The sequence below is a fragment of the Callionymus lyra genome, chromosome 6, assembly GCF_982586985.1.
Source record: "Callionymus lyra chromosome 6, fCalLyr1.hap1.1, whole genome shotgun sequence".
Classification (NCBI taxonomy): Eukaryota; Metazoa; Chordata; class Actinopteri; order Syngnathiformes; family Callionymidae; genus Callionymus; species Callionymus lyra.
In genome coordinates this window covers 15825362-15853282 of record NC_141823.1, presented here as the reverse complement: position 1 = coordinate 15853282, position 27921 = coordinate 15825362, and the positions used below count along the sequence as shown (strand labels likewise).

Here is a 27921-nt window from a genome sequence, read left to right as displayed (position 1 = left end):
ATAGCTGTAAGTGTGCTTTATAGTTATTAAGTTATCAAGTTCAATGCCAGCATCTCAACAACCAGATCACCTCCCGTCCATTTTCTTTACGGCTGCCACAGCCTAAAGTTATAATTTCACACAACAGGCTTCTACTATAGGTCACCTCGGCAACCTTATAAACCTCAGTGACAATAAGCCACTGTTTATTTCAGCTGACAGAGACAGAATTTTACCAGGCAGGACAGGAAAAAAGAAGAGTACCTTTTATAGGCGGATATTCTACTGTAAACTGAACTTTTATAATACAATTTGAATTTATAACGCATTTTAGGTTAGGTAGAACTTTATTGATTTGAAATTGTACAATTTCAAATATCTTAAGAAAGTTATAATAGAAAAAAAACGTTATTTATTATTCAATAAGTTAAAAGATATACAATTGTATACGATTTTAATTTTTTTATTTTAAGTTTGACATTGAGAGGTCAAACGTGTCCAAAATAACAATTTTTATAATGTTTATAATTTTAAACAATTAACCCAATCAATAAAGTTTTACCTTACCTTAAAATGTGGAAACAAAACAAGGACCTGATTAAGTTAAACAATTCAAATGAAACAATAACCAAGACACTAACCTTACAAGGACCAGATAAAAGCAGACGGACGGAGAGAGTGAAAGCCTAATAAATTATTACGAATGTAAAGTCAGACTACTTGGCTTCACATGAAGGTTGACTTTAACATGACAGCATGTTATCAGACTCGAGCTCACATCAACACCATGAAGAGATCCCATACAAACTCAGAGTCAGAAAAGATTTATTACCAGTATTGAAAATACAGGAATTATTTGCCACGCCATTGTATAAAAAAGAATAGAATGAATGAATGGAATATAAATGGATCTGATCCATCATGTTCCAGAGCCATTCCAAAAATGTTTAATCAAATAACACTTGATTACTTTATTTACGGAAGCGCTTGAACAGTGGATGAATATTCTTGCCGGCTGCCGAACCCTTGCCTTTGCTATGATACTCCATGTAGATGGCGTCGTCAGCCCCTGACATGGAGCTCATGGTGCCGGGTCGTCTGGAAAACTTGACATGAAACGAGGCGTTAGCCGGAATGTTCACATCTACTGTCTACGATTCATTTTTTAAAGCTAGTCTGACGGTTACCTGTGGTCGGGATCCAAGTTCCCCGAGGACGATTTCCTCCTCAGCGTCGATATCAGACGCCGCTATAACCTTCTGCAGGAGCTGCTGTTGTTCATCTCTGCTGGAGAACATCAAGTCTTCTTCTTCCATTCCCGCCAACTTTGTGATCACCTGGGGCGGGAACATTTCAAAGCTTGCATCTCATTTTTCTACAAAATATCTCAATATAAGGTGAAGGATGAAAAGTCTTTTGACTTGATTTTAAAAGCGTATAAAATGATCACAACGTCAACCCCTTTGTACCTTGAAGCTGTAGCCTTGGTCGACAAGAAACCTCTGCCTCTTAGTGGAGTAGGCCATTTCCTGAGTGTCTTGAGACACCAAGGAATAAAAGTAGGCATTGTACTCCTCGGCCACCATTCCTAAACACACAGACGACCCTTTAAATCGTGTTTGTGGAAAACAAAAATCTCCTTTTTAAAACCTTTTTTTGCCCGCAGAACTCTGCCAAGTCTCTGAGCCTCCTGCCTGCGGGATCCTCCGTGAGACGAGATCTGGATTAGAACATTGGCTTCTGGGAGGTCAAATGAGGTGTCTCCAACCTGAGGATTGTGTAGGAATATGCATTAGTGGAGAAAATCAGAACAAAAAAAAACAGAGAAAAGGCTTCATATTTTAGGTGAATATAGTTGTTTTTTTAGGAAAAATAGGAAGAATAAAAGCATGCAAATGGAATTTGTTAACGCAGTATAGTTTCTTTGGGTTTTATTTTAAATTAGAAACAATGTTTTCTTTCACAGATGAAGCTTAAAGCTGTTAATAGTAGTTGAAAAGCAACCAACAGTTTTGGCACCAAGGTCTCACAGAAGAGGTAATATTGTCAGTTAATTTCAGGGCAAATATATTTTTGAAATAATAAATTCTCTTGCCTAATCCTTTGTGTGCAATCTCAAGGTTGTGCCTTTTATTTTAAAGTCATATTCATTTCAGAAAAGAGGAATTTTGAATGATTTTTTGTATACATTTTGCCAAACATATAAACTAGCCTCCTTAACTATTGTACATAATGATAACAATTGAATATTACTGAGAGTATTATGAAGTAATTAGTAAAAGTTCACCAAGCCATATGACGACAGTCTTTTACTGCAAGGATCCAGATATCAAAGGTCATTAATAAAAAGAGGGGTTATCCTTATTGACCTGCTTTTATTTTAAGCACTTGGAGACAAATGTATGTAAAGTAAAATAATTACTTCAAAAAATCTTTTTTGGCCTGTTTGTTTGATTCGTACATTACAAGATTAAATACAAAATGTATATTGTCAATTTGTGAAAACATAATATTTATTCTGTACCGACGCATCAAAAGAAACCCATGTTGTGTTTAAAACACTGGCAAAAACAGTTTCTGGTTATGAAACAATCGATGTTAAAACAAGGTTTACCTTTGAAATAAATATGGTGTTGATCTTCGGGTTATGTTTGAAGTTCTGCAGAATCTGCATTCGTTCCCCTTGCGAGGTCGGGCCATAGATGTACGGCCTTGAAAGAAAAAAAAGAAAGCACGTTTAAATAAACTTATATACTTAAAGAGCCATCTTTGTTCATGACTTACTTATTAAGGCGAACGGCGTATTCTTTCAGAGCAAAGACGTTGTCGGCAAAGACCATGATTTTGTCGTTGCGGCGTTCGTGGAAGCGAATCAGAAACTGGCAGGCTCTGAACTTGTTCGGGTTCATGGTGTAGAGCAAGATACGCTTCTTGGTCTTGATGGCGACGTACTCTCGATAGAATTCCGGGGACATTGGGCACCAGACCTGTTGGGGACAGGAAGAACTTTTCATATCCACAGTAATCGCCCTCAAAACTAAGCAGGTGATTCAGTTAAAATGTGTATTCTCACAGCTCTTTGGTAAAAGGTCATCTTTACCGACTGAACATTTGAGTAATATTTGAAGCATGTGGTAATTAAGTCGTCTGTGAATGTTAGACACATACTTTCTTAAAATTCTTATGACTGCTGCGCACATTGTTAGAAGTCTACAGTAACTAAGCTAAATGGGAAAGAACAGAAGACAAAAACAACAAAACTGATTATTAAAAAAAAGATTGTTTGAATACTGGATGAAGAATGTTGATGAATTACAAAAACAACAAAAAAATTCAGGAGGTCCAAGAAAGCCCAGAAATAATCCTGTAGCCGTTTTCAAGAAGGCATATTCCAAACCTTTGAATAGCACTTTACAAGAAAAGGCAGATTCATGGTCACAGGAAGTAAACAATTTCATTTATTTCCAAGGGATGATCTACCAAATATTAAGTGAAGAGTCCAAATAAAAAGTTCTCAGTAGAATGTTTGAGTTCTGTTTAAAATAGTTTCAAGTTGCCAACCTGTGTTCTCAGTTTTTTGTGTTGCTCTTTGTGAGTGTAGCAATGATACCAGTATTATTGAGCATGTCTGTCCGAACCCCCTCTTCCTTTTAAGTTGCATAAGAAGTCATAAATCAAACAAATGAAACGAGTAGCTTATTTTCATAGTCACCTCTGCACACTGCACTTTAGCGATGTAGCCGTTGTTCTGGAGCTCCATCCAGTTCGCCTCATACAGCTTTGGTCCGATCAGGAAGTTAAGGTCTACGATCTTGTCGTCCTCCCTGACAAGTGTGGCCGTCAGGCCCAGTTTGCAGTGGGCCTGCACGATGGTCAGTACCCGACGAAACATCTTGGCTGGAGACAGAAACACACAGTAGAAGTCAGATGCTGACACATAAGCATATCCTCATATGTTGGGAAATAACGGAAATCTGCTTATTTTTACCAAAGACTCTAATAACATTACTGTGAACTTATTTCTCTCAATGGCTTCATCAGTTAGTTTATCAAGGTGACTCTGAGGAATATTGCAAATTTGTCTTGAATATTGATATGCAAGACTTCAGAAAGTACTGACATTTTAATGTTAACCTTTTTGTTATCTCGAGGTCACGGTGACCCGAAGGCCTGAAAACAAATGTGTTTGAGGTATCCCTTTTGTTTTTTCTGGGTCAAGGTGAAAGACCTCCACGACTGCATTTGTAATTATGGAAGCCAGGGAAGTTGTTCACCTTAATAAAGACGATATCTGAAAATATAAAAATGATATGCCTGTTTGTTTGGAGTCGTGTGTCGTTCAACTCACCAGGGATGGTGTGCACTTCATCCAGAATGATCAGGCCCCACTCCTGACTGCGCATCCACTCCATCACCCGCTCAGCCTCCCAGGAGCGCTTGGTCGTGTGACCCAACATGGAGTAGGTGCTGATGGCTATGGAGCAGCCGATGGGCTTGTCCTTGGCGTCTGAGGTGAAGCGGCAGATCTGGGAGTCATCGATGGTCGACCACATCTTGAACTGGGCCTTCCACTGTTCCACCGACACCGACGAGTTCCCCAACACCAGGCAACGTTTACGCACCGTGCAGGCGGCCGTCACTCCTACCAAAGACTTCCCCGCACCTACAAGCACAACATGAATTCATTTCCGCTGCCTGAGGACATAAGCCAACAAGCGTGTAAATAAATACTGCTTTCATATCCAGGCCCTCACCGCAGGGAAGGACGATGACTCCCGAGCGTGCTCGTCCGTTTCCAAACATCTTTCGCAGACTCTTCTCCTGGTACGGCCGCAGCACGGCGGTGGGCTTCAGGTCAATGTTTATATCTGGGTTCACGGTGTCGTTGCGAAAGTCATATTCCGCAAGCAGGGGGTACTCCAGTTCAATACAGCGCTTCTGCAGCTGTTCAATCTTTTCCTGTGACAAACAAAGATGGGAATCAGAGCTGAAAACAAACATGGAGGAGAGTATTGGGAGTCATTTGTGCTCTGGTCATTTGCCTCCTTCTGAATTTATATACGATTGTCAATGTTCATGTTTTGAGTTTTACTTTTATTACATAATTTATTCACTTTTTGCCCGATAACACATTATATTGCATCAGATATACTTCAAAATGTGTTTTTTCCCTGATGACTTCCAACATTTGCAAAGTAAAATTGAACCATGTCAGGTTAGAAAACTGACTAAGAGCTGAAATTCAAAGATCTGACACCAGATATAGTTCAACGTTCATTCAGGTTTTCTAACCTGACATTAAATGTATGCATGTATGTTCCCATTTTGTGTCTTCTTGTAAAATTAAAAGTTTGTGACTCTGGACTAAATCTGGTGTTTGGTCTTAGAGTTCCAGATCTAATCCAGTTTTCCAACCTGACAAACCAAAAATAATATGACTTACATATCCAAACAAGTTTGATTCAAGGATTATTATTGTCATTCATCAAGAATTAGGCAAGACGTGGACAGATTTATTTAGGCTATGCTATTCAGCAAAACGGTAGTAATATGAGCAGCAGTACCTGTTGAATCTCAAAAGAAACAGCCTGGGTTTCCTCTTCATCCTCTTCTTCCTTATCCATGCGCTCATAGTAGCTAAAGATGTCTTCTGGGACCTGCTCAGAGGAAGACTGTCCATTGTTGGCTTGGTCTGAAGTCGAGGGAGCTTCCTTTTCAGTTAAAGTCTTAGATATCTGAAACAAACAACAGGTCGTGTTGGTTTAAAAATACTTTTATATTACAGGTTTACCTGCACTAGAGAGGCTGAATTGAGATGTTTTTAAAAAAAAAAATAAACTATTATTGTAACTGATTGACACACAATGATCTGCAACACTGAGAAAGTGACGAAAACTCACCGCTGACTTGCTGTGCAGGACTTCAGTGATGAGTTCTGTGTCTGCTCCACTTTCAGTGCGGAGTCGGCAATCTTTGATACATGGGTCCTGGAGAAGTCTTTGGATCACATCGGGGAAGGTACTTTCAACAAAATACCTGATTGAATACATAGAAATGGTCAAAAGTTACGATGAGATTGGTGTATTTCAATCAACACAAATTGGATCCATACCGATTGTGCTTCAGCACCATCTTGACTTTGCCGTAGCTGACCGTGCAGAGCTAAAAGAGATTAAATAGAAAAACGTTAAACACACAAAATCTATTCTCTCCCATTATGTCAAAGGTGCTTTTCGATCCAAACCTTTATAAACTGAACTATTCCATCAGGTACAGTTGTTTTGCTGAGTTTCTGCAGGTACTCAACGATATCCGAGGTCTGCAGGCCAACACTTACAGCAGCATAAAGTGAATAGGCTGTTAGTTTGTACTCGTGAATGCAACTGGGTCGACACACTGGCTCCGCAATGGCCACCAAGAAATCCTGTGCATACTTGTACACAGGAGAATATGCCTCTAGAAAGATGTGACCATCCGGAGCCTAGGTGAGGAAAGGGACAGTCAATGTATTTAAAAGGAAAAGTATTTTAATATTGACATCCAGAAGAGAAGACAAAACATTCTTACCACCCATAAAGGTCTGGAGGAGTGATCGCCTTTTAGGAGCATCTGATCCCTGTAGTCCTTTGCCCCGTACTCGTCAACTTTGTTACTAGTTTCATCCACCGTTTTCCCTGCTGCAGCCGGTATGGCCTCCTGGGATTCACCGCCAACAGCCTCTTCATCATCATCTTCCTCCTCATAGATACGTTTTTTGGATTTTCTTTCTGTTAAAAAAGGGATATGAAAAATATAAAACTGGATTTATATACAATACTTAATGTATTTAGTCACAGTGACACCTTCAAAGTGCAAAGGGAAAAAGCTCTATAATATAATAATGGATTTTTAGTGGCATAAATATTAATCTCAACACCCCTGGTCATATGTATTATGGGATGTATTTTTCCATACAATTTAAGAAAACAAGGCGTATCGGTATTTTTATATTAATATTTATCAGTAAGTTTGGATCTATGAGTGAGCAAAGATACTTTACTTTGGAAATATTTTTTAACTTTTAACTCTTATACTCTCCAAATATGTCATTGATATATCACAATATATTCTAATTCATGTGAAAGATAATAGTTGACAAAAATCTGACCTGATGTCCGCGTTTACCAGGTTTTGAACTAAAAGTGAGCCAAGCATGTAGTATGTATGTATGTACTTTTACTGTGGAAATATTGATTTACTGCCCAGTAGGTACTGTATATGTGTGACACGATTAATATAGCAACATATATTTGTAAAGGATGTCACTAGGTTTATCAAAAAGGTTGCATTTTCATGTGGTGTAACAACCAAGTACACTTTATTTATATGAGAAACAACATGTTAATCAAAACACTATTTTTAACATCTGCTAAATCTATGTGATTTACTACATATATTAACTGTTAATTGCCAACAATAAGGATTTAGTGGCATAAAGTCGATGACAGTAACAATTGTGGCTTAAGTAGATCAACTTACCCCTGTCTCCTCTGTCTTTCTTGCCCATTGTTATTTCAGAATAATGGATGAAATGTCTCAAACTGTTGGGAATCCTGATCTATTAAAGGTTTTCTATCTGTCACTCATCTTCAGTGTGGCGTTCACAACAACAAGCTCACAACTAATGCGACATCCGCTTCTTTCTTGTAGCTGTTAAACAGCGAATGACATCTAGCTTCTGTAACAGTAGCGCCCCCTCTTGTCCCGGAGTGTCAATCAGACTCTTTGCTTAAAAAAAACAAACCCAAAAACTATACAATTTCTAATTTTAAGACACGAAATTTAACACGCTCGAGATTAGCTAGTATTATTACATTATCAAAGAGTCCAATAATAACAATAAAAAATAATAACAATTCGACAATGTATTTCTCGCCACATCCGGTTGTTTTCCTTCATATTAAAATTGAAGAAAGATCAATTTCCAGTAAGATTATAGACGAGGATAGAATTAAAGTTACGTCTCCAAAATAACAATGTGGAATCGAATTAAAACAAAATCCTTTCGAAGTTTGTTTTTGATTTCCCGCTTTCTTTTGTCTTTATCCTGTTTCACTTCACTACAAGTTTAATTTGGTTGAGACCGGAACCCGATTTGTTTACTTCCGTCGGTCAGAGGTCAGATTATTTGTTATTTGTCTGGGGATGTATAGCAGATTTTAAATATTGAAGACTAACTTCTGAAGTTATAGAGGCAACAAATAGTACAATATAATGTCGTCCGATGAATTAGTTGGACCTGCTTTGCCTCCGTCGTTCGGACAGAGTGATGAGGACTCAGACGACGATTGTAAGTATTTAGCCTTTGTTTTGATGTGTTTCCATCGTTTTAAATTTTTAATAAAATGTTTTGGTGTTTTTTCTTAGTCGCTGGTCCCGCTTTGCCCCCTGGATACAAGCGGACCGAACCTTCTAGCTCATCCGATGATAGTGAGCCGGAGGTGTCGTTCAAAAGAACCAAGACGAGTCACGACAAATCTAAAGAGTAGGTTCTATTTGTTAAAAACGTTATACTATAAGCACAATAATGGATTTTGTTTTTGTTTTCTTAAATAGGCGAGGAGGGGCGAAGGTCGAAGATGAAGATGATGGTTTCTTTGGTCCAGCTCTTCCACCAGGATTCAAGAAAAAGCAGAGTTCACCAGAGAGGTTTGAAACTGAAACGTTAGCTCTCTGAAAAAAAAACATGTAGTTCACACATTTTACAACAGACTAGTCAAGTGCAATACACTATAGTTCAAAATAAATCAATTTCCTTTACGGAGTCTTAAACTGTGTGTAAAGACTTATTGTGAAGCCTGGTCTAAGTAAAGAACATAAAAAAGAGGTAAAATTGTGTAACATGTGAGTTTAACAGAAACAAAAAAGGTTTCACTAAACTAAAAATCTGTTCTTTCTTCTCTATCTCTTCTCATATCAGACAATTTTGTTATCACCTGTCGTGTGTTTGACATTTAGATTGATAATTTAACGTGTATCCCATCATACCAACCTTAAATTAGAGCATGTTTCTAATGGTAAAATATATTTTAATGAAAGAACACTTATTTATTTAGTTTTTTTTTATTATATTAATATTACTCATTTTATAACTAATTACACAGTTTATACATTTATTTAGATTATTGAACGTAGAATCTGGGATAGCGCCCCTGTGACCCCCATAAGTGATTAAGAAGTAAAGAAAATTACTTAATCAATTAAAAAAAATAATTAAGTTGGTTTTGTCCCTTATGAAGGTGTAACTTCTCGGCGTCTCCACAGGCCTCCTGTCCTGGGTCCAGCTTTGCCTCCAGGGTTTCGCAGAGCAGCGTACGAGGAAAACAGTGACGATGATGAAGATGATGACGACGGTCTCTCTGGTCCGGCCCTTCCACCAGGATACCAGGTAGATCCTGCTACCAGTGAGGAAGAGGAGGATGTTATTGGACCACTTCCAGCCAAAGGCCCTGTTCAAGATTCTGTAGCCCTGGACATTGAGCGCAGGGCAAAACAAATGAAAGAGAAACTGACTGGAAAAGTAAGTCACTAGTTTTAGTAGTGGATGTAGTTTATTAAGTTACCTTTTTTTGGAAATGCATTTTTATTGAGTTTGGGCCTCTTTATTTGACCAATTTTTAACAGGACGTACCCGAAGTACAGGGAAGAGAAACATGGATGACCGAGCTTCCACCTGAACTCCAACACATTGGTCTTGGCGCTCGAACTTTTAAGAAAAAATCGGGTCCAGAGAAAGGCGATCGGTCTATGTGGACTGACACACCAGCTGACAGAGAGCGCAAGGCCATAGTAAGTTCAGTGCCCTGGTGCTTGTTTTTAAACTGTACTTTAATAAAATGTTTATTATTTATGTCATTGTTTTAATCATTATTATAAATGTAATATTATTTGGTGACTTTGACAATGTATGTTCAGTGCAACTTGTTATTTTCCCTTTTTTGGCACTGATGATTTAATTCCTGACGGACAGGAGCATCAAGAAAAGAAGAAGAAGGGGGAAGATAAAAAAGAAAGTGTTCCCCAGATGCCGGAGAAAGAGTTGAAAATAGCTGAGACAATTTCAAAGTACAATGTAAGTGCATTTGTATATAAAAGGTTAGTTTAATTTAACTTGTCTATGTTTTTTAACTCTTATTATCTTTTTCAGGAGACCAAGCGCTCCGAGTCACTGATGAGTTTGCACGCACAAACCCTGAAGGAAAAGGCGAAGGAAAAAGAAGGAGAGCCAGTGGAAAGAAGAGCTTTTGATCGTGATACAGACCTGCAGGTTAACCGATTCGATGAGGCACAGAAGCAGCAGCTGCTCAAAAAATCCCAGGGTCTGAACACCCGATTCTCTCACAGCAGAGACAAGATGTTCTTGTGAAGCGTGATTCCCCTGTATACCTAACATGGACATTGATTTGTAAAAAGAAAATTAAAAAAATAGGGAGTTGGCGATGTGAATTTTTAGAATCTAATATGTGGAAGCAGAGAATATTTTTATAGTCATTATGTTAAAGTGCTGCGTGGGTTTAAAAGGTAAGAACATTTACAGCCGCATTCCACTCTCAATATTATTCACTGTTTTCATGGCTATTAGAAAACACTTTGAAAAATGTATTCATCGATTTTGAAAAGTGTTCCAAAAAGAAAGAGGTCCAGTCAGACGAACTATATTTTTTCAGGTTTGTTTTTTTCATGTCATTCATTTTTTGTTTGTTATTTCAGGTTTTCTTTTTTAATAAAATACTTTCCATGAAGTTTGTCTTGTGATTTTCCTTCCTTTGGATAAAATATAATCTACACAAAATTAATCAAAACATGGAAAGAATGAATTAATCAAGATTAAGTTTATGTGTGTCTTCTGCTCTTGTGCTGAAACGTTTTAGTGGCTTTAATGGCTTGCGATTGAACTTTTTTTTTAAATTGAAAAGTAAAAACTCAACACGAAATAAAATGTAACTATAATATTACTGACATTATGTAAAACACGTGTATCTGTTTATTGAACAAATACATTTTAATAGGTACGCTTCTATTTAATTTTTAAATAGTTGTGTATTCTAAAACAACTTTGAAAGGCGATTCTGAGGTCTTGAGCTGGCTGAGCCACCGTACTTCTTGAGTAAGTCTTACTGCGCAGGCGTGTGGCGGTAGCATCAAGTAGCTTATCTCAGCAGCTTGTTTTTAAAACTATGTCAGAGAAAGGAGAAGTCGATTTAACGGGGGCGAAGCAAAACACTGGAGTGTGGCTCGTAAAGGTTCGCCTGCTTGTATTTCAACCAATCATTCCAGTTTAAAGTCAACGAATCCTTTTATTTATTGAACTATTGTTCTTGTTAGCATTGTTGCTAACAGTAAACATGCTGTGTTGGTGATTTTTTTTGCTGGTCTATATAACTTAAATTTGCTATATAACATATTTAAAACTAAAACTATTCGTGCATATGTATTAATAGTATACACTCGTAATGCTGCAAACATGTGAATAATAGACATCACGTAATTTAAAGTTCTGAGAAATCCATGTGACATTTTCGAATCTGTGGTAATCTGGAGTTGACAATTATAGGTTCAATTAAAGTCTCTAACTTCATTTAACGAGAAAGTAAAACCAAGGTCGTGCTAAATGCCCCTTGCTTTCATTCATTCATTTTAAATTGCATGATATTTGTAGCTTCAAGTACGTATTTATTTTTATGACATGAATTTTTATACAAGGTGACCAAAAAACTTAACCAATGCAGTCAGAATAATCACAACTAATTGTATAGAAAGGAAGTACACAAATATAGTTTGTGTTGAAGTGGAAAAATCGAGTCAAAGTAGTTAAATATAAACATGAAAAATTAATTTTGTGAAATTCCAGGTGCGCTGCTGTATGAATAACAACTTCCAGTTTTCTTTATTAAACAATAACAAATGCTCAAGTACCTTTTTTGTCATAAAATATGTCATGTATTTTTCTTTCCCGAAGGTGCCTAAATATCTTTCACAACAATGGGCAAAAGCCACCGGCAGAGGGGATGTCGGCAAACTCCGGATCTGCAAGTAAGTGTTGCTGTAATGATAGATTATGGTTCATTTCTTCAGACCGTAAATAATGTTCTCTCTAATTTCATACTATTTACATTTTATTTGAAGGAAAGGAAATTTAGGAAAACCAGAGGTAAGTGTTTCCATATTACTCGTTTATTATTTATTTATTTGTATGTAGAATATAACATTTGAAACAAAGTTTATCATAGAATGCATTTGTATTTGTGTGTTTGTTTGCGTGTGCGTGTGTGTTTTAATTATAAATTAAATGAATTTACTAATTGGTCTGTTTGAATTTCTCAGGTCAAATCTTAACCAAACTGTAAACTTGTTAATCTAACATATGCAAATAATTTCCGCACATATGGACAGAGACAGATGTATTACGATTTGGTTGTATTTCATTCATAAGTAATAGTAATAGTAGTATTAGTGTCTGGTTAGGAACCTAACTTAACGCTTTTACTTAATCAAAGAATGGTAATCAGATCTGGTTTAAACATCGCTTTCTGAATCCTTTCTAATTTACAGAGCTGTTAGTTTGCCGTTATATCTTCTTTGCAGCTCTCAAGCTGTTCATTTTCTCACTCCAAAGGTGTCCAACAAAAACACTCTCTCCTTCAGTGTGATCGTCCCAGATATCTTAACTCCCTCATTCCTCCCCTAGAAAGAAATGCGATCAGTGAGAGAATATTATTATATGTTGTTATGTAAATGTAATAAACATTCTTTAGCTCAGGGCTTTCCTATCAATTAGTTATGCGTTGATGTAACAAAAGTTGTTGTTTTTTTTTAATAGTTTTTTTTTACATTTCCACAGGTTTCTTTTACATTGAATGAAGATTTAACCGTCATTGAAGGTTTAGAGGGCAAGACCGTGTCTGCTCCCCGTGAGCATCCCTTCTCAATGCAGATGGTGGGAGGTCAAACACTGGCGGTCTTCACTGAAAATCCCTCCGGTAAGGAAGTGTTTTTTACTAATCTATATCTAAATGCCAAGATATTCTGCCAGTTTTGCTTGAAATCATGATTTGTATACAAGTCAGAGGTGAGTACTGCTGTGTGGTGAGGCGTTTGGTGTGCAGCCTGCTGTTCTCATTTTTAATTTCTCCCGCCTTCCTTGCCTGCCTCTCTGATTGTTATAGTTGATGATGTATGTAAAAGACCAAACCTGTTGAGGTCTTGTTTGAACATCACAGCTTGAAGTGGGAAAATCAGATCCTTCATGTCTGTGTCTTCCAAATGTGATGTATATGTGTTGGTGTTTAACATGTGCTGCCTTTAAAATCCCATCATGAGCTCTTGCAATGTCCAAAAATACACGTTAACATTCAGAGTTGATGTGATTTGAGAATGGGCTTTTGCTGTGTGGCGTAATCTTAACAATGTGGTGTTTCACCTTAATGGGATTTCTTTTGCTTTTGTTGTCTGTCCTTGCTTAATAAATCAGAACTTCTCATGTCTTGCACTGGAAAATAAATGCAGGGCATGGGAAGAAGAACTGCGAATGGGGAGTTGTGTGTCATGGCAAAAGTCATGATCCACAATCTATTAATCTTAAAATTCATTAATGGTTTTAATGTAAGGGTAATTTAGATTAATGATAATGTTAATATGATTCTTCAAAAGGTTGCTAAATATGGGCTTCTGCGTGTGGAGGGAGGTGTTTGGCTCAATGTCTCTGCTTGTTGTGAGGGCATGACAGCTTTGCTTGTGTGCACATTAATCTTGTCGCCAGTATCCTGTGTGACTTCTTGTTTTGAGACTCTAAACTTTGGTCTGTGGCTCTGATTGCTCGATTCCCCACTCCTGCCTTCTCTATCCATCCACTATATTATTACTTTACCTTCCCTCCCTCCATCCCTCCCTCCCTGTAGGCCAGTCAGAAGAAAGATCTGATGGCAGCTGCTCAGGTTCGGGGGCAGGGGCAGGTCCAGGTGAGTTTTGCTCAGAGTGATTGATTCACTTGCAGAGCAGCGTTCCAGACACATTGAACACAGTATTACTCAAAAAACATTTTCAACTTTCTATGGATGCTGTAACCGTCGTAAAGAAAGACGTCTTCCAAATATTTCGGATGTGATTCAAACTTATTGTCTTTTGTTAATCTGAATGATTAGCTGACTTGAATGTGTGATGAATCAGGCTGTAGCCGTTCGATATGTAATAATGTGTTTCTTTTTCAGACAAGATAGCTTTGGAAGGCCTGGTGGTTCAGAGAGCTGAGTGCAGACCTGCTGTTAATGAAAACTACATGAAGCTGAAGAGGTAATTTAATGCGATTTATTCATGCTAGTTCTGAGTTTTTGACTCAAACATGTTAAAGTTAAATGCTGTATCTCATTCACCCTCATTCATCACTGCTCCTACTGCAAAGTCCTTCCTAGCAAGGACGCTGGAGCCAGTCCCAGTTGTCATTGCCTGCAGGCGGGCAGTTTGCCAGTCTATTGCAGGGCACACAGAGACAGACGAGTACCCGGAGTACTGCATAGCGAGCACGGAGCAAATAATGACAGAACGTCCTTTTATCTGTCTGCGAAGAAAGGACACAGACACAAGATAAACTTGATTATTCCATTATAATTAAAACTGGCGTAGATGACCTGAGGTCGGATGTAGGGATGTAAGAAAATATCAATACAGTTATAGTGATGGTTCACCCAAAGGTAAAACTTCACTCATTTTCTACTCGCCCTCATGTCGACCAAGGGTTGGGATTATTTTCAGAGTAATCTGTTCCTTTTCAGAGTTATTGGCAAAGATGTATTTTCGTTTTAAAGTAGTCACTGGAGCTCAGTAATCTTTTTTTGTTGTTGTTTTAAATACCTCCTTATTGTCTGTCACGTCCATCTTGTATCAGTGAGTAGAAAATGAGTTAAGACCTTGTTGAATTATAACTTTAAATTTCATGATATTTTTGTCACGATACTGTATCGATATTCAACAGCACGGTATTGCGTGTTGGGTGATATTTCTTTTTATTGAAGGGCCTTTCAAATGTCTTATTTGATCATAGTTTTTTGTGGTTTACATTAAAATGAAATGTGTATTTAAATATTCCCAGCATTGTTGCAATTACACTTCAGGACACTAGATGGTAGCCATAAAGGAAAAATTCAATTTAGCAAGATTACGGTGATGACTGAGGATGAGAGGAAACACTCATAGCAGCTTTTAAAGCTTGTATTGGACATATATTTCGGTTTCGGAACCAATGAAAGCAGTTACGACCTCGTCAAGAGTCACGTGGTCTCTAAGTTCTGCAACAAAAATCGCATTGTTGCCCCTGTATCGGGACACGTCCTATTGTGCATGCAAATGTTGCGATTAAAGCTTTTTTTTTTACTTGTATTTATATGATTTTTGATGATATGTACCAGCCAAACCCCAAATATGTTTATTTTTGCCTTTTAGCTAATTGGATCTCGATTTATTTCACAGGTTAAAAATCGAAGACTCCGCCAAGCCAGTTCGGCTCTCACAACAGTTGGATAAAGCCGTCACCAACAACTACAGGCCTGTTGCTAACCATGCCAACAATGTAAGCCAGCCATTGTTATTTTTGATTTGGAAAATTTTGTGACCGATTTTTGTTTTTAATTACAGCTGGAGTACGAGAGTAGAAAGAAAGAGCTCGGAAAGAGAGCCAGAGCTGAGAAGCAGCAGGTGCTGGACATGTTGTTTTCCGCTTTTGAGAAGCATCAGTTCTACAACATCCGGGACCTGGTGGAGATCACTAAGCAACCTGTGGTAAGAGGATAGAAAGTTTAAGAATATTTGTAATTTGTCGCCTGCTGTTTTTAACTTGGAAACACCTGCTTTTTCAGAATTACCTAAAGGAAATTCTGCGCGATATCGGGAATTACAATGTGAAGGGAACACACAAGAACACGTGGGAGCTGAAACCAGAGTACCGGCATTATCAAGGTGAAGAGAAGACAGAAGACTGCAACGATTCATAACTTCCATGGACCGCTTTTTCTCCAGACTTGGTCACCATTTCACATTCTTGGGTTTCATGTCTATTTGTAGTGGAGATGGAAAAGTCAAGCTTCAGTGATATGCTTGATGTGATAACATCTGATCATCGTTGTACAGAGACAGGCTTCTGAAATCTTGTCACGACAGGGTTATTTTTAGAAATCTGCACCACTTTTTAAAAATATTTTAAACAAGTGTTGAATGTTTTTATTCCATCAAGTGTTAATCTGTTTATGTCACTGTAATGTTTGAACTTGTTTGTAATTTTTGTAGTGGATTTTCTAAGTGTGTACATTCAGAATTTCAAGTTGTTCTCAATAAAACTATTAAATTGTGGTTTGTGTGTTTTAGTGAGGATTTCTTTTTTCATTTTTATGAAACAGACAGATGGTTATTACTAGTGATGGGTTTGTGAAGCTTCATGAAACAGTGTCATGTTGTTTTAGAGGTCAGTAGGTGGTGCAATTAGCTTAGAAATTATGTGATTTTCATTAGAACAGTTGTTCAAAATAAAGGAAGATAGAGCAGAGACCGCCATCTAGTGGACTCTGAAAATAATGACACTGTTTCATGAAGCAGTGTTATTTTTTTTAGAGCTCAGTAGGTTAAATTATGATATATGATGAGGTTTCATTCAAATAAGTGTTTAAAATAAAGGATATGACATCCGGTGGACTTGTCTCGGTCATTCTCAAGTGAAATGTTTCGTACAGAAAACAAGTCAGTTTCGTGGTAATCACAGCGAGCTCAAATTCAATAAGTTCCAGAGGAGAGTTGTCAACCTCAATCACACAAGATACCTTTCCCAGAATACTTTGACGGTCAAAGTCGCAAACAAAATGTATTTATCTAATAGGACGTCTGTAGGAGTCTCACTTTGATACTGTCTTTTCATTCTTTGAGGTTTAAAAATCGAAATTCTCTTAGTTTATTTGTATTATTGTCATGCGTATTCTTTGCCCCTTATCTTAAACACTGATCTACACTGACTTTGAGCCAACCATCCATTACATTACTACTTTAGTTTTATAAATGACTGTCCTTTAAGTAAAATAAAATAAAAGTTTTAAAATAAAAAGCTTTCAAATGTTCTCAATATTATATTTATACAGTATATTAAGTCTTGTTACCCTCTGACGCATTTGTTCAGGTGCTTCTTAAGAGCAAGAAAAAGTTGCTCAAATAAAGTAAAAAATCATGTTCTCTGAACAAGTGGGAGTGAGTCACACAGAGTAAATTGAACCATTCATGTGACCTAAGATCATCTTTGTAACATCACGGCGATGAAATACAAATCAAAGTCGTCCTGAGGATGATCAGCTCATTTTATGTTTTTTAAAAAAGTGAGGTCAGGGAATCAGACTTTTAAAAGTCAAGACACTAAAGTCTTCGTCACCAGTTGGATTTTCAAATCATGTCTGAGAGGGTGGATGCGGATTTGACGGCAGCCAAACTGAACCCAGGCCTGTGGCTCGTCAAGGTAGGTGCAGAGAGTTTACAAAGATCTGACATCATCTCAATGCGATTTATCCTTCAACAGGTGCCCAAGTATCTGTCCAAACAGTGGTCCAAGGCCAGTGGGAAAGGTGAAGTCGGGACGCTCAAATTCTGCCAGTAAGAGCTCTTGAATATTTACAGTATTCAGGTTAGAAAGTGAATAATCATGAATGTTAATGTGCTCTAATATCGTCCTTTGTGTCTCCTGAGGAATGTTAATCAAGCGAAAGCGCAGGTACGTGACATTTGAACTATGTTCCCTGCTGTTCTCTCCCACTTGGATTCTGCACAATCCCATAACAAGGACCAGGACCTTTACTAATCTATTCGGTTCAAATCTGAATACTTTTACGGTCGTGACGCTGAGAACTCACTCGAGCGTGACTCGTCCCCGTCCAGGTTTCCTTCGTCCTGAATGAAGATCTATCAGCGATAGAGAATTCAGTGGACAAGACGGCATCGTCTCCCAGAGAACACCCGTTCACCATCCAGGCGGTCGGGGGTCAAACACTGGTGGTGTTTTCTGAAACCACAGGTACAGTCTAATATTTCATTAAAAAAAAAAAACATGATGCTTGCATAAGCTGTGGGTCAGAAATACATTTCATTTGGCTTGTCTGAGGTTTGCTGGTGGGTGTAACATTTTTAAGAAGCGATGCCTGGACCTCCCACGAAATCTCTTCTGGGTGAATAGTGACTTTCACAGGTCACCAGATATACCTCAGCGGCGAGTCCTGCCTCTGCCCTGGTGTCACTCCCTTGTCCATCATGCCTGAGTCACCACATTATTTTCTTTCTTTTTTCAATCTCTACATGTTCTGCCGTCTTTGACATCAATATACAGGTATATTTGACTGGATTCATGAGTCTCGACGATAAAACTGATCATTTATAAATGTTTATGAGAACTAACTCGTATTCTTTCGTTCCTAGAAAATTAAAAAAATAAAATGTTATATCATACCAAGTATGCCGAGTAACCATGTAATTTACTTATATTAATATATTTCAGTGTCCCTTTTCAGATACTTGAAATAAAAGTATGCTAGCGTCAGAATTTTCGGCTGATGGCGACAAAATTATGCGAAAGCTTCTAAGGGTTAAAGAAAAGACGAAAAACGTTGAAGGACGTGCTACTTTTAAAAGGTTGTAACCTGCTTTAATTCTGATTTGGTTTAAAAAATAACCTTGTTTTTGGAATTACACTTAGAAAATGAGTAACGGGAGTAGTTTAATCTCTGCGGATGAATAACAGAAACTAAAAATCAGGCTTAGTCCAGACAGAGAGCGGTTTATGGCAGCTATTTTAAGCCCAAGAAGATCTCTGTAGAACCCCTGTAGCACCCGAGAAATAGAGAATATATTATATATCATATTATATATATTATTAAAATCGGTGTATTTCACATAAAATAATTAAAAAGATATATATGAAAAAAAGGTTTCATGGTATAATAACACTTTATTACCTCCCATTATGTTAACAATAAGGGATGTAACGTCTTAAATATTCATTTGTTACCCAGGTTATGGAGAAGAATTGGGCCGTCTCCTCCCTGGATCTCAGGCAGATCCATCGTAATCAGAGAAATAATTTTCCTGAAGAAGTGAGAATGACGCCACTATAACCTTTGCGAGCACTTTATTAATCAATATTCGCTCTTGTTCATTTGATTCAAGTGTCATCACTAGGAAGTCGGATGCGTCTAATCGCTCGTTCAACTTTATTACTCGCTGAGATCAGATCACTTAAACCAGCAAATAGTTTCACAAACTTAAGATGTATTCACTGTTTGAGGAAACAAAACTTCTGTCAATTATTTCTATTCAAACAGATACAAAAGTAAAAAATTAAAAAGGGCCATTCAAGAGATGTGCATTTAAAAAAAAAAAAAAGGATATAACACAATGTCATTTTGTGTTTTCTGTAAATTTCTACTCCAGCCATTACAGTTAAAGCGGAAGACATGTTCTGTAGTGGAGGTTTTGAGTCCATCAGCGAGTCTTTGACAGTTTCTAAGCCAGCAGCAGGACCAGGTGAGATCACCATCTCTTATCTGTGTTGAACTTCAGTGACTTATCTTGTCATTCTCCAGGCAGAATATCTATAGAAGGATCGGTGGCGCACAGAGCCGAGTGCAAACCTGCCATCAACGAACACTACACGAAGCTGAAGCGGTAATACTTTTTACAAGTTTAATGTGAAACAAGTCTTTTGTTTTGGCTCATTATGAGTCCCTTTCATCCGTTATTAGGATTCAACTTCAAGACCTTGCCAAGCCAGTGCGACTGTCACAGCAGCTGGAGAGACCTGTAACCAGCAACTACAAGCCAGTGGCCAACCACGCTTACAACGTAAAACACCCGTTTTCTCTAGTATTTGGAGTTTAACAGTTGGTGGTAGAATATAAAATACTTCAAATCAATGGGTTTTATTTCCATTTCTATGGGATAGATTGAATACGAGAGAAGAAAGAAAGAGGAAGGAAAGCGAGCCAGAGCTGAGAAGCAGCGAGTGTTGGACATGTTGTTCTCCGCTTTCGAGAAGCATCAGTTCTACAACATCCGAGATCTGGTAGAGATCACCAAACAGCCAGTGGTGAGAACAGCACGCATTTTTTTTAATCGTTATTCCATCTTGCCAAATTAACTTTTCACCCTCAGATCTACCTGAAGGACATCCTCCGCGACATTGGCATTTACAACGTGAAGGGGACTCACAAGAACACATGGGAGCTCAAACCAGAGTATAGACATTATCACAGCGAGAAGACAGAGTGAGGCCTTGTGTACAAATATTACTGGTGGCGTCTAGGAATCCTTATTAAATTACAGTACCCATTGTCGTTGTCAAACCGACTTTTACGATTGACAGACATGTTTCCATAGAACATTGATAAAGTTAACATGTGCACACGTAGAAAATAAAGACTGCGGTACATACAAGTGGTCTAACAAGTACATTACGCTTCAAATCAATGTTATTTGTTTTACTTTAGGGTAGTCAGTTGAAAAATCTCACTGCCTTCATCTGCAACCCAGAACAGGAGTCCAACATTTTACACCAAGGGCACCATGTGACCCAAATGACCAGTCGTTTTAAGCTTCTGAATTAAAAGATACAATGATCAAATTGGATTTAATAAACGGCAACGAAATGTTCCATTATATACTATTCAAGTAGGCTACATTTGGTGCCCATAGTGAACTCTAGAATCTCTGAATTATAACTTGCTTATGCTACGTATACGATCATGGAAAAAAGATTTCCTAAATTGAATGATTAAAAGTGTACCCTTTAAGATTTAAATAGTCAGTTAGGGTTTTAAGCCAATTTTAGTGTTGTTTAGCACCTCAGAAATTCTGTATAAAGAACCGTAAGAAATAGGATGATCAAGTAAAACTCGAGCCTCAAAGACATCTTCAATTTATCCATTTTATTTGACAAAAATTCATGAGTTACAACACATTAGGTTCTGAAGAAAAGCCACCACTTGACCCTTTAACCTGCAAGACAAGAATACGGTTTATCAGACGTGAAACTTAATGCAAGATAATTTCAATTCATGCGTGACCATGCAGAGGACTCCGATTGAGTCTTAAACAGCAAAAATGTATTTCTCAATTCAATCCATACCGCTCTTCAAGTAGCGGGTAGAAAGCGCAAGAAAGTTTTTGTTGCATCTCCATGCAAACCTGAAGCCAAAGAAGATGCTTCAGGCCTATCGGGGGATGCTTATCCAGATCAACCAGAGCCATGTCAATCATTAAATAAGCATTTGATCAACTCAAACATAATACATTTATGATGATTATTCATTGCTGTAAACTATTCTTTACCTGAAGCATGTACTCCAACAGACTTGAGGGCATCTGTTCATTAGGACAGTGGTTCCACTTTAACGATCTTCCAAATCACTGAAAGATGCAAAATATTAGGATCACGTACAATAAAGATTACCATAAAAAAAAAACTCACCACATTACGGCAGTACTCGGTGCCACTTCCTGACTGGGCTGCCAGAGTTCACTGTACCAGTTTCAGACCATCTGGCTGGGGGGGGAATAAGAACTACATTAGCTGCCATATTTTTTTTACTTGACAAATGAGGTCATCATAAACATGCACCACTTTCACAAAACAAACTGAGATTATCATCTCCCCTTCAATCCAGGACACCATGAAGGGGTGCACAGAAAGCGCGGAGATATTTGATTTTGCATCTGAAAGAATTAAACCCAGGATATCTCACGTCAGAGAGCCCAAGCTGTCAAAGATGCTACTTGGCAAGAATCCACATGAACGATGATGGCGACTCACATTTTATCCCAAGGACTTTTATTCAAGCCCCACACGCAGAAGACATTTCTCTCTGGATGGTCATCCTCCATCTTCTTTCTGCAGGAATCCACCTTAAAACAGGAATGGATCAGTTAGACACAAATATTCCAGTTACACTGGATACAAGTCTACACCAGTACATTCGTGTCCTTCATTTGGACATAAAAGGCAATTCAATTTCATCAGGGGCCACAATATATACTGTAAAAAGGTATTAGGGGCCATCAAGTAAGACATTTTTAAACAAGATATAGTCTTAATTTGGTTGCATCATGACATTTTGTTATTTCTCAGACCAGAAAAATACATTTTCTTTTAATAAAAATGAAACGAATGATTTGAAATGAAAGTGTCAAAACAGAAAATACATGGCACCACATCGCATACAATATAACATTTCCAAAGAATTACCAACGACAAGTATGGAGGGGGGAAAAAAAGCTCTAACAAAATATGTACAATTGAACCATTACTAAAATAGATGGGCTTGAGAAAATGTCTACATGGTCAATTTTGTAGTAAATATTTGACCTCGTGTACAGATGGAGTGTGCAAGCAATGCATCACTGGTACTGGAATACAAAACTCAGATTGGTTAAGGGTAACGTAAATAAAACTATAAATTATGTGCGATTTCTATCAAGATGAAATGGTGTAAATATTAATTCAGAGCGTGTGATGCTCGTACAAGTCTTGAAGAATGAGCGTAGACTACTACACGAGTTAGCATGTTAGCATTAGCCGCTCAAACACATGGCAGCACACTGCTACTGTAGCACAGTGTTGCTAACTTAAGAGCTAAAAAACGCGACTGGAAAAAAGCAAAACAAATAATTCAGTCATTTTTGAGTAATATGTGACAAGTTGTGTTAGATATCCATGAAAGTTTAGTAGTACAAGTTGATAAAACATGGTGTCTGCATCAAGCTACCTAGCTAGCTAACTAACTAACAGAACGTCTAAGGAAACTAGCTTAAAGCCTCACCATTTGTAAGATTGTTCATCTTCCGCAGTTCCCCTTGTCGTTGCATTGTCGGAATCTAGCAGAGAGAGAGGTCGAGAAGTTCTTCCCTTTGGTTTAAATAGTGTTTCCTGTTTCCCTTTTCGTCTCCACCCCTCATGGCGGCTCCGCCTGTCCGACGCTCTTGTTGGCGGTTTCTATTGAGGTGGGTTGGACCTGTAAGTTTACTAAAAATATACATTTTAAACACAACATTGACGTTCAGGTAAGAATAAAGGACATTACAGGACATTTATGGATTAGGTATTTAGCATATAGTTTATTAAAAATGTATTTAAAATCCGTTTGAACAAAACTTGAAAACTCTGAGGACACACTAGATATTCTAGATAAGAACTCTCAAGGGAGGTACCTGAGCATAGGTATGATTCCCAGCTACTTGGGGTGATAGGCAGGGGACACTCTGGAGAGTTCACCTATGAGTAAATACAGTCAGACAGTTAAGAATCTCCAGTCTGTAAGTTTTTGGATTGCAGGACGATCAAATGTGAAGCTTGAAAACAAAACAAATAACTAGCTTTGCTTCAAATGCATTTGAGCTACTTACAGCCAAGGCTTGGTGTCGATCAAATATTGCAGAAACCGGTGCTGATACCGATGTCTTTACTTTGATACCGGTTCCTGAATGATACTTTTTTTTAGATGCCAATTTCACAAGATCAATTGTAAAAAAAAGGAACATGAAAAAACAAATATTGTTTTTTCAGGTTTTGTCAATTCCCAGTTTAAGCTGTTTTCCTATAGAAAAAACTAAAACCAAAACCCACATATTATTAGATTTTGATCACACATGGAAGAAATCTCTATGGGTTTTTTTTTAATTCATATTATTTCATTGGTTTATTATGTAATGCCACCACAACAAATTGATGCGTTTACAACACTGGTAATAGTTTCTGATTCTTATATGAAAAATGAAGCTTTTTGGTCAGTGCCACCAAAGAACAAGTAAGTAAGTGATAGTTATTTGTAAAGCGCCTTTCTAGACCAGGGTCACAAAGCGCTTTAAAGATCAAAAACAAGACACATAAGAAAAACACATTCCCAGAAAATCAAGGAAAAGCCTGCACAAATAAAAATGTTATCCTGAAAGAAACTGGCAGCCAGTGAAGAGTTTTAATGATAATGAAATGTGAGTTCTTCTACTAGAGCAGGTCAGTATTCTTGCAGCAGAGTTTTGTATTAACTCCAGGCGAGACCTTCTTGTTTAGACATGAAAACAAACTGTTACAATAGTCCAAATGAGAAGACACAAACACATGGATTACAAGCTCCAGTTCGTGTTGTGACATCATTTTCCTACATAAGTAGTACCGATACCCAGCTTTATAACACAGTGCAGTCTCATAATTGTGCTAACCTTTACTAGTTAAGCTGCTATTAAAGAATGGATTACAGTTGCGTATCTGAATGTATGTGAAGGTACCTTTCCTTCATTAATTATTGAAATGCTTACCAAGTTACTCAATGTAATTATGAGCTTGCTTGTGTTGTTGGGAATATATCCTATGATCTTTATAAAAAGCATATAAATGAAATATTAATCAGTATTCATCAAGGACTTAATACGCATGTGCGTTGCATAACGCCTCTATTTCCCTGCGAGTAGTGAGAGGAGGTGCATCACTTGTTACTCCGACAGAGAGGAAGACCTTCCCGGAACCTAACCTGGACATAGTTTGCGAAAGCGACGGGTAAGTGTTGATTTTAAATTGACTAGTAATTTCTATTCTAATGGATCATCACTATTTAAATGGGTTATTTTCATGAATTCTATTTACATTTGTAACATTTCCCCAGGCAATAAAGCCATAAAAGAACAGCAAGAATGTTCAAGGCAGTGTTTGGAGGCAAGAGACAGTCAGGGGAAAACCGGAGTGAAAAGAAAAAGCAAAAAAATGCAGGTATGACTAAACTTTAGAGGTAACATTCTTCTATATTTTTCCACATTCATGCAAACCTTTTTTGCTGTTTTGAAGGATGTAAGGAACACTATTGAGTTAAAATGTGTTGAAAACATGCAAAAACGAACATCCAGTTTCTCTTCTCTCGGGTGGTTTAAGTGGAGCTTCTCTCAATTAGCCTATTTCATGAGACTGTGCCGTCCCTTATGCTGGTGCCACTTTAAGTATGTCAGGAGAAGGGTTAGAAAAACATCCTGACCTACCTACTGAGAAACAAATTGAATGAATTAAATCAAAATTGAATTTTAAGATAAACTTATTAAGTCACCACATTTAAACAAATCCGTGCTAAAGATATCACCGAAACGAGTTCTCATGAAATGAGGAGATGATCAAGGTTGCACAGGGTCTATTTATGTTGCACCGCATATTCAGATAAGGTTTCCTCACCGAAGAAAGAGATGAGATAAACATTAATGAAGCTCAATACCAGAGCGACCATTAATATTTAACAAAGAGTTGCTCTGCTTTGCATGGAAGACCGAATGTTATGCTCATTAAAATAAGATCAAGTAAAAGACTTGAAGATGATTTATGGAGATGAATCACAGTAGCTAAAGAGTTTTAATGATCCTTGTTCTCTTTTATTCTACTAGTTATTGAAACTGATCAGATATTTCCCAATGGTAGTACTTTATGTGTCCTTGTTGAGTTCTTTACTCTTATGTAATGTCAATTATTTTCAGAGTTTGTTACAAAATGAAAGTGTACTGATTCTATTGCGTCTGATATATCATACCACTATCTTCTCACTTATTTGTGTTTCTTTACATGTAGGAGCAGGGTTACACCATCACAGTGTTGGAAAGGTCAAACCATCACAAGACCGTCCTAGTAGCAACAAGGACGGTCAGTCACGGCGCAGGAGACTGACCAAGGGCGTGTCTATTTCACTACCATCGTCTCCTATTCTCCCTCATAACGACAGCAAGGTTCCTTCGCATTCCTGTGTGAGGTTCCCAGGTGGGTGGATATGAAATGGTAATAAGTTAAACAGAGCATGTTGCCAGTGTGATGTGTCCAGGGAATTCTTGCAGTAACAGCAGAATTGTTTCATGGTTGCCTTGATTAGCAGACAGTTTGTGTGCGTTCAGCTGTTCAATATATGTGAGCGCAGGCACGGAGACTGTGGCCCCCAGGGCCCAAGAGCCTGCGACAGATTGTCAGAGTTAATGATTAAACAAGCTAACTTTAGGCCAAGAAAATAATCCAATTGGGTCAGCCTGTTTATAAATATCGTCTAAAATTAAAATCAATACTCATATAATATCACAATATTATATGAGAATAATATTATATATATATTATATATATATATATAATATATATACAGTATATATATACATAGCTTGCATTAAAAATCCTTTTTTATTCATCTACATTGTTTCGAGATAGGGAAAAAAAAATGAAAAACAAAATTCTAGTTCTAATGTTACAAAACATTTGACATTTTTCACATTTAATGAAATCCACAAACAAATGAAGCACAAAAAATGATAAATCTAAAATATTAAGAAATCAAGCTACTGATTTGGTGACTATAAACCATAAACAAAACGTGTAACGTGGCCTTATATTAAACACAAGGTGGCACTATATTGCAGCTATAGTGCCCCCCCCACCCTTCACTCCCCTTCTCTATTTCTCTCTGTTACTCTCTTTTTTTCTCACCCTCACACATTCTCTATAACGGTGGAAAATGACGAACATTTTAACGATTTCAAATAAATCTAGACTTTTTGTACTTTAAGATTTTGTTGTTGATGCATGAATCAAATTCCGAATAACTTGTGACTCTGTATTTAGTGTAGCTAATTTTGCATTATTTTAAAAGCATCCGTGCATCAGAGGGAGTTCAGTTTTATCTCTCACATTTATAAACATGCATACTAGCATGTTGTCACATCAGTGTTTGTTTGTTAAAAACACCCACGATGCAGTGGATATTGTTACATACTACCGTTTGCATTCCTCACCATATATACATACTGATTTATTCCCATGTGGCACAATAGCAATTCTGCTCCACAGATTGGATCTGTGGAGACCAATCTCTCCCTCTCTCTCCCTCCATCATACACTTTCTTTCACATCCCTCCCAATCTCCACCCTCTACCCTCTCTCCCTCCCTCCTGTCGACTCTCCCTCCCTCCAATTCCTCCCTGTATGCTGTGGCCAAAGGACGGGTGAGGAAGTATGTGGATGGCTCTTCCGAACCGAGGGAAGCTCCAGTCCTGGGCTGGTGCCGTGGCAAGACAGATCCCAGAGGTGAGAGTGAGTGTCCGGGTGTGATTAGACAGGTTAGGTTGAGAATGGATCGCAGAAGCTGAGTGAGAATAAATGAGGTTGAGACGAGAGCTGGTTGATGTTTTTTTTTCTTTCCAATGTTATAAGTTGTAGCTCTCAGGTTTGCAGGTACATCTTTGTTATTTTTTAAATGTTGTTTTATGAGTTAGCTATAATACCAGTTTGGTCTCAATATTAGTCTTTATTTGTAGTGGAAAAAATAATATGATAAAATGTACATATAGGTACATCAACATATCTTCTTTGTCAATGTGGTCAAGAGGCTACCCGTGGATTTCATAAAGCATAGTCCGTGTTGGTTGCCAGGCACCTCTCAGCTTCCCGTTTCCAATGGCAACTGCTAGTTGGTTGATGAATAGTGCAGGACATGCAGTATGCATTCAGATTTTCTGCTTCGGTGCTCATTGCTTTGCTTAGTGAATGCATAGTTTTCTTTTCTTAAAACCAATTGGACAGTGATAGCTGCCTCAGGAAGGTGCCGACCCGTAAAATAAAAACTTGACCTTGATCTCCAAAAGTGCGTCCAGTTTTGAGAGTGAGATTGGATGGAAATTGACGGTGAGCGCACACGTAGATAAAACAAAACATGGAAGTTTTGGTGCACAGCTGTAGGCGACACCATCAGGAACTGTTCATTTTCATCTGCAATTATGCAGATGGGGCTGTAGACCTTAAAAGGGCGCAAGTTTGTAGGTCAGCACAGTGGGGAGCCCTTGAAGTGAGAAATGAATACAGCACATCTATGGTGTCAGCCTCCTCTCCTGCAAAAT

The 27921-nt window shown here is 37.8% G+C and overlaps 5 protein-coding genes, 1 long non-coding RNA gene and 1 other non-coding gene across 8 annotated transcripts in view; 4 read left to right on the top strand and 3 right to left on the bottom strand.

The window, feature by feature from the left end:
• Nucleotides 1-787: 787 nt before the first annotated feature.
• On the bottom strand, nucleotides 788-7653 carry ercc3 (excision repair cross-complementation group 3). Its single transcript, XM_087793913.1, has 15 exons — nucleotides 7498-7653; nucleotides 6547-6746; nucleotides 6224-6460; nucleotides 6092-6141; nucleotides 5880-6015; nucleotides 5544-5714; nucleotides 4734-4938; nucleotides 4328-4642; nucleotides 3692-3876; nucleotides 2764-2966; nucleotides 2594-2690; nucleotides 1630-1747; nucleotides 1449-1567; nucleotides 1167-1316; nucleotides 788-1085 (listed from the first exon to the last, which is right to left on the bottom strand). The coding sequence occupies exons 1-15, from the start codon at nucleotides 7523-7525 to the stop codon at nucleotides 951-953; spliced, it is 2349 nt and encodes a 782-aa protein (XP_087650039.1). The 5' UTR covers nucleotides 7526-7653; the 3' UTR covers nucleotides 788-950.
• Nucleotides 7654-8135: 482 nt separating this feature from the next.
• Nucleotides 8136-10760, top strand: gpalpp1 (GPALPP motifs containing 1). Its single transcript, XM_087793149.1, has 7 exons — nucleotides 8136-8308; nucleotides 8386-8503; nucleotides 8575-8667; nucleotides 9283-9538; nucleotides 9643-9807; nucleotides 9989-10090; nucleotides 10166-10760. The coding sequence occupies exons 1-7, from the start codon at nucleotides 8233-8235 to the stop codon at nucleotides 10382-10384; spliced, it is 1029 nt and encodes a 342-aa protein (XP_087649275.1). The 5' UTR covers nucleotides 8136-8232; the 3' UTR covers nucleotides 10385-10760.
• A 375-nt stretch (nucleotides 10761-11135) lies between these two features.
• LOC148076556 (general transcription factor IIF subunit 2-like) lies at nucleotides 11136-16356 on the top strand. Of its 2 annotated transcripts, XM_087793937.1 has the most exons (9): nucleotides 11136-11261; nucleotides 11978-12051; nucleotides 12145-12169; nucleotides 12860-12998; nucleotides 13917-13976; nucleotides 14226-14307; nucleotides 15481-15580; nucleotides 15646-15789; nucleotides 15867-16356. In XM_087793937.1, the coding sequence occupies exons 1-9, from the start codon at nucleotides 11196-11198 to the stop codon at nucleotides 15999-16001; spliced, it is 825 nt and encodes a 274-aa protein (XP_087650063.1). In that variant the 5' UTR covers nucleotides 11136-11195; the 3' UTR covers nucleotides 16002-16356. The 2 variants fall into 2 exon arrangements, with proteins under 2 accessions (XP_087650063.1, XP_087650064.1); XM_087793938.1 differs by lacking the exon at nucleotides 13917-13976.
• Nucleotides 16357-17434: 1078 nt separating this feature from the next.
• On the top strand, nucleotides 17435-20298 carry LOC148076555 (general transcription factor IIF subunit 2-like). Its single transcript, XM_087793939.1, has 10 exons — nucleotides 17435-17500; nucleotides 17561-17634; nucleotides 17728-17752; nucleotides 17917-18052; nucleotides 19044-19092; nucleotides 19469-19554; nucleotides 19614-19695; nucleotides 19773-19872; nucleotides 19973-20116; nucleotides 20182-20298. The coding sequence occupies exons 1-10, from the start codon at nucleotides 17435-17437 to the stop codon at nucleotides 20296-20298; spliced, it is 879 nt and encodes a 292-aa protein (XP_087650065.1).
• A 641-nt stretch (nucleotides 20299-20939) lies between these two features.
• LOC148076553 (uncharacterized) lies at nucleotides 20940-22966 on the bottom strand. Its single transcript, XR_015711434.1, has 5 exons — nucleotides 22845-22966; nucleotides 21839-21930; nucleotides 21497-21571; nucleotides 21358-21435; nucleotides 20940-21024 (listed from the first exon to the last, which is right to left on the bottom strand). It is a non-coding gene; the product is annotated as an uncharacterized LOC148076553 (long non-coding RNA).
• On the bottom strand, nucleotides 21128-21255 carry LOC148076554 (small nucleolar RNA SNORA31). Its single transcript, XR_015711786.1, has one exon. It is a non-coding gene; the product is annotated as a small nucleolar RNA SNORA31 (small nucleolar RNA).
• A 1575-nt stretch (nucleotides 22967-24541) lies between the features above and the next one.
• The window catches only part of LOC148076552 (protein TANC1-like), a 35414-nt gene continuing 32034 nt past the window's right edge, over nucleotides 24542-27921 (top strand). Inside the window, exons 1-4 of the mRNA XM_087793908.1 lie at nucleotides 24542-24574; nucleotides 24681-24784; nucleotides 25622-25807; nucleotides 26876-27112. Coding sequence (XP_087650034.1) covers nucleotides 24709-24784; nucleotides 25622-25807; nucleotides 26876-27112 — 499 coding nt within the window. The 5' untranslated portion in view covers nucleotides 24542-24574; nucleotides 24681-24708. The remainder of the gene's footprint in view (nucleotides 24575-24680; nucleotides 24785-25621; nucleotides 25808-26875; nucleotides 27113-27921) is intronic.

What these genes read in the sequence shown, in the direction of transcription:
- ercc3 (XM_087793913.1), bottom strand. Translation starts at nt 7,525, where the DNA reads ATGGGCAAGAAAGACAGAGGAGACAGGG. An exon ending in CCTCCAGACCTTTATGGGTG is followed by an intron (nt 6,461 to 6,546) that starts GTAAGAATGTTT and finishes TTCCTCACCTAG; the next exon opens with GCTCCGGATGGTCACATCTT. An exon ending in ACACCATATTTATTTCAAAG is followed by an intron (nt 1,748 to 2,593) that starts GTAAACCTTGTT and finishes CACAATCCTCAG; the next exon opens with GTTGGAGACACCTCATTTGA.
- LOC148076556 (XM_087793937.1), top strand. Translation starts at nt 11,196, where the DNA reads ATGTCAGAGAAAGGAGAAGTCGATTTAACGGGGGCGAAGCAAAACACT. An exon ending in GGCAAACTCCGGATCTGCAA is followed by an intron (nt 12,052 to 12,144) that starts GTAAGTGTTGCT and finishes TTTTATTTGAAG; the next exon opens with GAAAGGAAATTTAGGAAAAC. An exon ending in GGGGGCAGGGGCAGGTCCAG is followed by an intron (nt 13,977 to 14,225) that starts GTGAGTTTTGCT and finishes TTTCTTTTTCAG; the next exon opens with ACAAGATAGCTTTGGAAGGC.
- gpalpp1 (XM_087793149.1), top strand. Translation starts at nt 8,233, where the DNA reads ATGTCGTCCGATGAATTAGTTGGACCTGCTTTGCCTCCGTCGTTCGGA. An exon ending in AAGCAGAGTTCACCAGAGAG is followed by an intron (nt 8,668 to 9,282) that starts GTTTGAAACTGA and finishes GCGTCTCCACAG; the next exon opens with GCCTCCTGTCCTGGGTCCAG. An exon ending in AGACAATTTCAAAGTACAAT is followed by an intron (nt 10,091 to 10,165) that starts GTAAGTGCATTT and finishes TATCTTTTTCAG; the next exon opens with GAGACCAAGCGCTCCGAGTC.
- LOC148076555 (XM_087793939.1), top strand. Translation starts at nt 17,435, where the DNA reads ATGTCTGAGAGGGTGGATGCGGATTTGACGGCAGCCAAACTGAACCCA. An exon ending in TTAATCAAGCGAAAGCGCAG is followed by an intron (nt 17,753 to 17,916) that starts GTACGTGACATT and finishes GTCCCCGTCCAG; the next exon opens with GTTTCCTTCGTCCTGAATGA. An exon ending in CCTGGATCTCAGGCAGATCC is followed by an intron (nt 19,093 to 19,468) that starts ATCGTAATCAGA and finishes TCCAGCCATTAC; the next exon opens with AGTTAAAGCGGAAGACATGT.